Consider the following 9386-nt stretch of genomic DNA (forward strand, 5'->3'; position numbering starts at 1 on the left):
CCCCCTTATGTTTTCCAAAAATCCCATAGCTGGCTCAGACCATCAATCAGCACAATGGAAATCTGTCACTTTAACACTCAATGCCGATTTTCAGTCTTAGAAGTGCAAAGGGGGGGGTGTAAAATAATAAATCTGGGGGTTTTCCCCCTCACTGGCTAAGATTCTATCTCATTGGGGAATGATTTTACTTTATAAAAACCCTTTTAAAAATAAAGGGCTTAAGGTCTTAATGGCAACTCATACTGGTGTGCACATCTGTGGCTTCATTCTTCAGGTTAATATACAAAGGCTAAATTATAGCAGAAGCATCATCGAAGGTAGGTTACTTTCTAAAATGCTTCATAAATATTATTTCCTTCAATATTATTTCCTTTGGCTCATGCACACTCAAGGCGCTTCATATATATTATAAGATGATGAAGGTGGGAATGGTAATTATGTTATCAAAGCTGTTTTTCCAAAACAGTGTTGAAAGAAATTAACCGGTTCTTTCAAAATGTCAGTGTGCAAGTTCCTGAAGTTTCCCGGTGTTTTGACTTTAGGATTTCTCCAAAACACGCAAACGAAGGGTAAAAATCAGGTGGCCGTCGAAAATGACTTCGCGGACCCCCGTATACGGAAACCTCGGTTCAGGTATCCCACTGGGGTCGAAGGCGAAATCTTCGCACCGATGTATTATTGAGCTTCACCCGCAGGAGTCTTCGTTCAGGCAGGGGATGCTTTCCAAGATCACGAGGCGGTGGTGCCCAAGGGCGATGGAAGCTGGGAATCTCCGCTTCCCGCCCGCCCTGCCCGGGTCACCAGTGCTGGCCTGCGGCGCGAGTGCCCAGCTGCGCCTGGGACACCGCAGGCACAGCCGTGGCGGCGGCGGCAGCGGCCGCCGCATCGCCGATGCCGGGCAGGACGGAGCGCACGGAGCGGCGGAACTCCTCGTTCCTCCACGTGTAGAGCAGCGGGTTGAGCGCGGACAGAGCGCAGCACAGGAGCCAGCTGGCCGCCTGCACACCCCAGGGCACGGGCAGCGAGAAGCCGCTGGCCAGGCTCACCCACACCAGCGGCTGCGTGGCCAGCAAGAAGACGCAGCAGAGCAGCAGCACCGACAGGCCGCTGAGACGCCGCTGCGCCCGCCGCGGGTGCAGCGCTGGGGGCAGGGGCTGGGCCTGAGCCGGGTGCGCGGTACCAGCCGGGCCTGGCGCGTGAGGGGCGCCCGGGAAGGCGGCGGCGGCGGCGCAGCCGGGCAGCTGGTGCAGCAGGTGGAAGTTGAGGACGCTGACCCGCTTGACGCTGACGCGCACGCGGCGCACGATGCCCAGGTAGCAGTGCAGCAGCAGCGCCGTCTGCGCTAGCAGCGCCGCGGCGGCCAGCAGCGCCGGGTAGTGGACGCGCGGGGGCGCGGCGCCGGGACGCGGCGCCCAGGGCGGGAGCAGCAGCACGAGGCCCAGGGCGAGTGCCCAGGACAGCGCCAGCATGCCGGCCGTGTGGCGCCGCTGGTACAGCGCCTGGTAGGTGGCGGGCGCCCGGGTGATGAGCAGGTAGCGGTTCAGGGCCACCAGGCAGTGGGACAAGAGGGACACGGTGAGCCCGAGGCCCAGCAGCCCGCCCCGCAGCAGGCGGTAGCTCCCCCCGGCGCCGTCCCAGTCCCCGGGGGGCTCCACGGAGCCCGCGGGCAGGAGCCCGAGCACCGCCTCCTGCGGCATCCAGAGGGCGCAGACGCTGAGGTCGGCGGCGCAGCCGTTCACGATGAAGGCGTTGCTGGTAGTCTGCAGCTTTCGGAAGGACGACACGAGATAGATGACCATGCCGTTGGCCAGCGTGCCCCCGATGGCCAGGCCTGAGTACAGGAGGGACACGGGGATGCGCCGGCCCGCCCACGACTCCTCTTCCTCGCAGAGCAGCAACAGCGATCCCCCGGTGGCGGAGGAAGTGGACGTGGAAGAGTTGGTCATTCTGGCCAACTCTTCACACCTCTCTGGCTAGCGTCGGCTTCTCGCAGCGCGGCCCATCCTGACACCCGCCTGCAGAGAGGGCAGAGACATCCCTTCAGCCCTCTGCCACCGACACAAAAGGCTGAAGCAGAATAATGGGCTGGGGGAGGGGGAGAGACGGAGCTCTAGGAGAACGGGGGTGGCAAACGACAGGTGCCTGCCTGGGAAATGTCTCTAGTGCCAGACGAAGGGCCTCTTTACATTCAGCAAGCACCAGGGAAGCCCTAGGACAGAGCAATACAGAGAACAGTTTCCCCTTCTCCCCCTAAACACACACATAGACACACACACGGGAATGGCAGATGGAGCCCCTAGTTTCCAGGAAAAAGCAGAGATATCCCACCCGGGAAAAATACCAGGGGAAAGGGGTTGGGGGTATCTTACTTTGGGGCTGGTCCTTAGCTGGCAGTAGCAGAGGGAGGGATGCCAGGAAGTACCTCCTCAGCAGCAGCATCTGTGGTCCCGAAATCAATAGGAGGAACTCATCTGGGATCAGTGCCAGGAGCAAGTGCCTCCTTCTCCAACGCAGCATCCACACACATGGGCCTAGGCAGAAACCAGCAGCTGCAGGGAGACTTCTCAGCTGGCAGCAGGGCTGGAGAAAGTGAAGTGGCAGGCTGCAAGCCCAGGCAGGTGGGCAGGTAGTCAGGCGGCAGCAGCAAGGATGCTTGGCTGCAAAAGCAGAAGCTCAGCTCAAGAGGAGAGCAAGCACCCTGTGCTCAGAAGCAAGAGTGGTGGCTGATGAGGGGAACCCACTCGAAGCTCTCTCCTGCTCAATTATACATCACGCAGGGAAAAGGCAGCCTTTCCACACTTGCATGAATTATTCAATAGCTTCTAACTTGTGAAAGGGAAGAAAAATATCTTGCTCAGAAAGTCCTGTCATTAAACAAGTTTCTCTGTTTTTTCTCAGTCTCTCAATCGCCCTATTTTTCACTTTGCTTCATTTTTCTTTTCTTCTTTTTTTTTCCTTCCATCAATGCTAGAATAAAATTTAATATACCCCCAATGTATTTCATCCCAGTCTGATGCATCCTGGGGGTGAGTTTTTCTGAGAGATAAATATACTCCTAATACCTAGGACTGATCTCTTCCATCCCACATTTTCAGGGAGAACATATTCTAATTGAAATTCACTTTTTCTTTGGTAAGGTGGGACATGGGTCATTAGCCACACAAAATCCCCAAGTCTTAATTTCAATCATAATTTCAGTTTTTTTCTCATCACCAAACTCCTTTCTAGAGTGTGGCTTCTGTTTAGTAATGAAATATAGGGTAAAAATGAAATGGTCAGAAGTTTACATACAAGTGGGTATCTGGGGGAAAGCAAGGGCCCTGAATGATCCACAGTTTAAGGGGCAAAGTTGTCTCTTTACTGCAGAACTTTTAATCTTGTGGTCTGTCTTAGGTAGAGATTTGCAGTCTGATGTTGGAATCTTCCACATGGGAAATTTTTCATAAAAGTCATCACCTCCCACAAATCATTTTTCTCCGGGAAAATCATTTATTTGAAAATTTAACTCAATATAGAATATGGTAATATGGCATAATAGAAAAAAATGCTAGGTGGGGTTTCAGGTCACCTGGGTTCTAAGCTGGGTGTCCACCAAATAAATGGCCTTGTGATGGATTGTTTTCATTCTTGTCAAATAAGAAGTTTCACTCAGTGACTTCCAAGACCCTTTCTGTTCGAACTTTCTATGAATCCTCATGCATAAATTTGACATTTCTCCACCCTAGTCTGACACCTGAAATATACCTACTCTGTCTAACATGTAATGTAGTCAGTCTCAGGTCACATGGCAGCAGTTTTTTTCCAGTCTGTCCCTAAGGGTGCCTATTCAGGATGAAGCACAAGGTGCACCTCCTCTGCTCTCTGCTTCCCTCTCTCTCTTTCAAAGACAATGTTAGTTAATGACAACTCTAAGGAGGTAGGGCTAAGTAGGACTTGATGGATTTGGTCCACTTAAGTGGTATCTAATAGTTGAGTTGGGGGATTTTTTGCCAGTGTCTTTTATCTGTTGTTATTTGTCTTAAGGCTTTGAGTACATCAAGCACAGCAAGCCTGCAAGAGATCCCTCTAATCATTTATAGATAAAACTTGTTGAAATAAAAATTTCCTCTCACGTGACGGGGGAGGATTCAAGTTCCAGGTCCTTTGTCCCAGCTGCTGCCTTACGTGGAATGAGCGAAGTCCCTGCTGGGGGACTCCGGTGCCTTGCAGTCACACACTTCTGCCAAGACCCTCCCTTCTTTAGCCCTGGCCTGGAAAGGGACAAATTTTTGTTTGTTTGGGGGTTTGTCTTTGTTTTAAGCTACTGAATTTACATAATATAGGGTGGGAATTTTTTCTATCTTATTCCCAGCATCAAAACAGTACTCAATTATAATTAATATACTTGTTAGTGAATCAACGAATGGATGCGTGTATAAATGATTTCATTTCTTTCCATGGTGAGACAGTAAATAGTTTTCATTAGCATCTCTTTCCTCCTACCCCGGCAGGAACTTGCTCTGTGAACTATGCCCTCTGATGCTTGTCCAATCTCTCTGCTCTCCACTGCTTGCTTTCCGTTGGCCTTACAAAAATGCTGATTTCACTGCAATCCGATAAAGTTTCCCTGCACTTCACCTTCTCAAGGTGCCTACACAGCTCACTCCCTTTCCTGGCAAAAGTGCTCGCTTTCTGTTTCTATTTCCTTTCCTCGCATTGGATGCCCACCCCACACTGCTTTTGGCTCTCACCACTGAGACACTTTCCAACTGACCAAAGGTCTGCCCATATATAAAACTGCCTACTGGACATCTCCACATGGCTATTCTATGGGTATCTCAAACCCCAGATGTCCAAAACTGATCCCTTCCTCTTCTTTCCAAATCAGTTCCTCCTTCTCCTGTGTTCTCAGTGACCAGTATCACCAGTATCCTGGTGCCTAAGTCAGAATCCTAGCTATCACCCTTGATTCCTTATTTTCTCTCTTACTCCTGATATCCATCAATCACCAAGTGTCATCACTCTACCATATTAATTTTTTTTTATCTTTTCACTGATCTCTATTCACTTTGCCACTACCTGGCGTCAGACAACCATGATCTCTTCTTTGAATTATTCCAACAAGCTCCTAACTCTATGTGCAATCTTACCTTCCTCCAGACAATATGATCTTTCTAAAGCCAAAAGACATCACTTGACATATTAAATATATTTACTTTTATCTGTTTCCTACCCTCCACTCTAATATACATTCCTTGGAAAAAGGAGGTTTTACTTTGTTCACTACTATTATTGGCAGCTCCCAGAACAGTACCAGGCACATCGTAGACCCTTAATCAATATTTGTAGGAAAACTAGTAAGCAAATGTCACATTCTGCTTAAAACCTTTCAGTAGGTCACCTGTTGCCCTCAGGAGAATCATAAATATCATCATTGCTAATGATGTACACATACCATATGTACCAAGCATTGTTTTGAGTATTTTTCATCTCTCATTTTATTTAGTCCTCGTGCCAGACCTACAAGGTAGCCAGGGTAGAGCCTAAATTTGCAGGCCAGGGCAGGAGTCCAGATAGAAGTCCATAGGCCACATGTCTAAATATTTTAAAATCATAAATCAAGCTGTCAAACTGTTAAATAAAACATGTTCTATTCTCCTATCTTGACAAATATGCTAGAAAGCCAGGCTCAAATTTAGAATTCTCAGATTTATAAATTGTTTCATGCCACTGGAATGTGACAACTCAGAGAGTTTGCCTCTGGCCCACAGTTCGCCCCAGTTTTTCCCCACTCTCTGTTCGACCATCACATGCCAGAGGGACCTTATTTTAACATAGGACACGCCAGCCTGCCCATCCAAGTTGCATTCACATCCTTGTCACACAGCCACTCCTTGGCAACACCTCAGACCTAGGGTGGTACCTGGAAGGCATAGTCAGTCATCAGAAGGGCAAAGCCAGAGAGGAGGTCCACACAGCTCATGGAAGTGTGCTCCTGGCCACCAGGCACAGAATTCTGGGGTCCTGGTAACAAATATGGTCTAGAAAGGGGATGTAAGGTTTAGGGAAACTTATCCCCTTAAATCCATTTAATAGATGACAAAACAGAGTCACAAAGAGGTTAAATAACTTGCCCAAGTTCAGCTAGGAAGTGACATAACTAAGATTCAAACCCACTACCCCATACTCAACCACTACACTATACCGCCTCCTTTGTTGAAGTTTAATGTTCTTAATGTGGATTAGCTGATATAGATTAAGCTAATGTAACAAGGAGACCCAAAACTATAGAGGTTTAAAAAAATAATGAGCAGTCCAGATGGAAAACAGATCAACCCCCCAGGGCCATTGAGAAACCCAGGTATCTTCTTAGTGCTCCACCACCCCTTAGGGTGAGGACAGTATTCAAAGTGTGGTCCCTGGCCAGCAGCATCAGCATCACTTGGAAACTTGTTAGAAATGATTCAGACCTTCTGAATCATAATTCCTGGTGATGGGGCCCAGTGATCTGTGTTTTAACGAGCCCTCCAGGTAACTCTGATGCATGCTACAGTTCAAGAGCCAGTGCCCTGGGATGTTATCCTTGTCTACATGGCTGACATTGTTTCCCTGCTACCATGTCCACATTCCAGCTGGCAGGGATTGGATAAAAAGAGAGTGGGGTAGCCAGCTTTCTACTTAAGGATGTGAACTGAAAATTCCACATATCACTTTTGCACACACCCCAGTGGCCAAAACCCCAGCAGTCACATGGCTGCTCCTTGCTGCAAGAGAAGCTGGGACCACTCTAGCTCACATGCCCTACTAAAACTCGGGAGGGGCAGGAGAACGGAGAGAATGGACGCTGGGCAGTGGAGGGGGGCAGTTATCAGGTTTACGCAGGTTTAAACCTGCAAGTTTAAAACAAGACATTATGATTAGGGCCCTATAAACACAGTGCTTAGAGCATACCAGCTTTTTATTTTTTCATTTTTATTTTATTTTATTTTTTATTGAAGTACAGTTGATTTACAATGTTGTATTAATTTCTGCTGTACAGCAAAGTTTATTTGGCTATACATACATTCTTTTTTATGTTCTTTTCCATTATGGTTTATCTCAAGATATTGAATACTGCTGCCTGTGCTATACAGTAGGACCTTGTTGTTTATCCATTCTATATGTAGTAATTTGCATCTGCTGACCCCAATCTCCCATTTCACCCCTCCCTCACCCCCCCTCCCCCGGCAACCACAAGTCTGTTCTCTATGTCTGTGAGTCTGTTTATATTTCATAGTTAGGTTCATTTGTGTCATATTTTAGATTTCACATATTGGTGATATCATATGGTATTTGTCTTTCTCTTTCTGACTTACTTCACTTAGTATGATAATCTCTAGGTCCATCCATGTTGCTGTATATGGCATTATTTCATTCTTCTTTATGGCTGAGTAGTATTCCATTGTGTATATGTACCACATCTTCTTTATCCATTCATCTGTCGATGGACATTTAGGTTGTTTCTGTGTCTTGGCTATTGTGAATAGGGCTGCTATGAACATAGGGGTGCATGTCTCTTTTTGAATTATAGTTTCATGCCAGCTTTTTAATATCCTTTGAAAAGGTTTGGTATCTGAAAGAAAGAATTACTGGCTCTGAAAAACAAAAAGAAAACTTTGAAATAGAAAGGGACATGCTATTAAATAGTCAACTGCAATTCAACTCATTGTTATTCATAAATTAGTTTAAGGCGGAATCAGGATACATTTTCATGTTTGCTATGACGTGTGATGGGGCCTCCAAAAGTGTTGAGGTCTGCAGAAGTCTTAAAACGGTCCCGCATCAATCCCCACGTGACCTCTTACAGCCTCACCTCTCCACCGCATCCCCGCTCCTCACCTCTGCTCCGGCCATGCTGCAGGTGTGCCCTTCCTGAGTGTGGCCCAGCCTCTCCTCTCCTTCCCAGCCGGGCATCTCTATGTGTTCAGCGCATGCTATCCCCATGGCTGTCTCTCCACAATCTGCCCCCACTCTTGCCCAGCTAAGTCCTACTCAGCTTCCAGGTATGAGCTCAGGCTTCACCTCGTGCAAGGAGTCTTTCTTGATCTCCACGAGCGAGTGTCCAGCCTGGGTGCCCCCAAAGCACCCGAGTATATCCCAGCCGCAGCCAGGCTTCCCAGCTATGTTTATTCCCTCTCCAACCCATAAGCTAGTCCAGGGCCAGGCTCTGTTTTTGATCAGAGTGCCTGACACATTGGAAATACTTAAACATTTGTTGACTGAATAGGTCCCTTGGGAACCTTTGATATGTGGGATCAAAATTTCTATCTCAATTTGCTTCTCAAGAGATACAACCAGCCTCAGTCAAGCTGCAAAGCATTGTGATTTTTCTCAAACACTTTAAAAGCTTCATGTAACCATATCTTCATGCTTTATGTCACCAGATTTTCTTTAAATAGAACTTCTGTTCCTAACAACCCCTCCTCATATAACCTCACCCATGACAGGATCCAGGGTGGATTTTCTAGTACTCAATTTCATAATCCGCCAAAACAAGATCTAGCAACTGTCTCGAGTGATTTGCGAAATCAAGGGGTAAGTGGCAGCACTGACAAAGTGCTCATTTCCTGTGCCTTTCCCGTCTGCTGTCAGCCAAGCCACCGAGCAGCCTCACTAAGCACAACACTGAAGCAGTCTAAAATCCCAGTTCAAATCCCAGCTGTACTTCCTCGGATCTTGGTCTCTCAGAAGTAACACAACTGGGAATCGTGTTGGTGTGGGCCAGTTTGGACTGTAGAAGAGATTTTTTAAAGAGCAACAGCTTTTGATGTTTCACAGCCAAACTTAGGAATAATTCAACTGCATGCGAGCATTCTACCATTACCACAAAGCTCAATGGTCGAGTTTTTAGAAATTAAGAATTTAGAGAATTATGAAGCTGAAAATGACCTATAGTTTGTTCTATCCTGAAGCCCTTTACCTGGGGTACGTGAGACCATGTCATGATGGTCCTCAACTTTTCTCCTGCCCTCAGAGAGATTCTCTATTTCCTCCTCAGTGACGTCAGCTCACTATAGTAAAGTGATCAGGGCGGGGGGGCGGGGGGGGTGGGGTACCGTGGAGCATGGTTCTCAGCTGGGGGCTAGTTTGCCCCCCAGGGTACATTTGGCAATGTCTAGAGACATTTTTGGTTGTCACAACTTGGGTGGGGCAATGTTATTGGCATCTAATAGATAGAGCCAGGGATGCTGCTAAACATCTCCCAAGGCACAGGACAGACCCCTGGGACAAAGAATTATCCAGCCAGAGAGGTTAAGAGCTCAGGGTCAAATCCAAGGCCTGTTTGTTATTAGCATGTGACCTCAGGCAAGTGATTTCACCTTTGCAAACCTCAGTTTTCTCATTTGTAAATTGAAGATCATGTCAAC

General features: G+C 47.6%; 1 protein-coding gene across 1 annotated transcript; it reads right to left on the reverse strand.

The window, feature by feature from the left end:
• Window positions 1-426: 426 nt before the first annotated feature.
• GPR88 (G protein-coupled receptor 88) lies at window positions 427-2417 on the reverse strand. Its single transcript, XM_061186270.1, has 2 exons — window positions 2370-2417; window positions 427-2015 (listed from the first exon to the last, which is right to left on the reverse strand). Exon 2 carries the CDS (start codon window positions 1944-1946, stop codon window positions 798-800), a length of 1149 nt encoding a protein of 382 aa, XP_061042253.1. The 5' UTR covers window positions 1947-2015; window positions 2370-2417; the 3' UTR covers window positions 427-797.
• Between the last annotated feature and the right edge of the window lie 6969 nt (window positions 2418-9386).

The sequence above is a fragment of the Eubalaena glacialis genome, chromosome 3, assembly GCF_028564815.1.
Source record: "Eubalaena glacialis isolate mEubGla1 chromosome 3, mEubGla1.1.hap2.+ XY, whole genome shotgun sequence".
NCBI lineage: Eukaryota > Metazoa > Chordata > Mammalia > Artiodactyla > Balaenidae > Eubalaena > Eubalaena glacialis.

Coding starts and splice junctions, on each gene's coding strand:
- GPR88 (XM_061186270.1), bottom strand. CDS start 1,946: ATGACCAACTCTTCCACGTCCACTTCCTCCGCCACCGGGGGATCGCTG.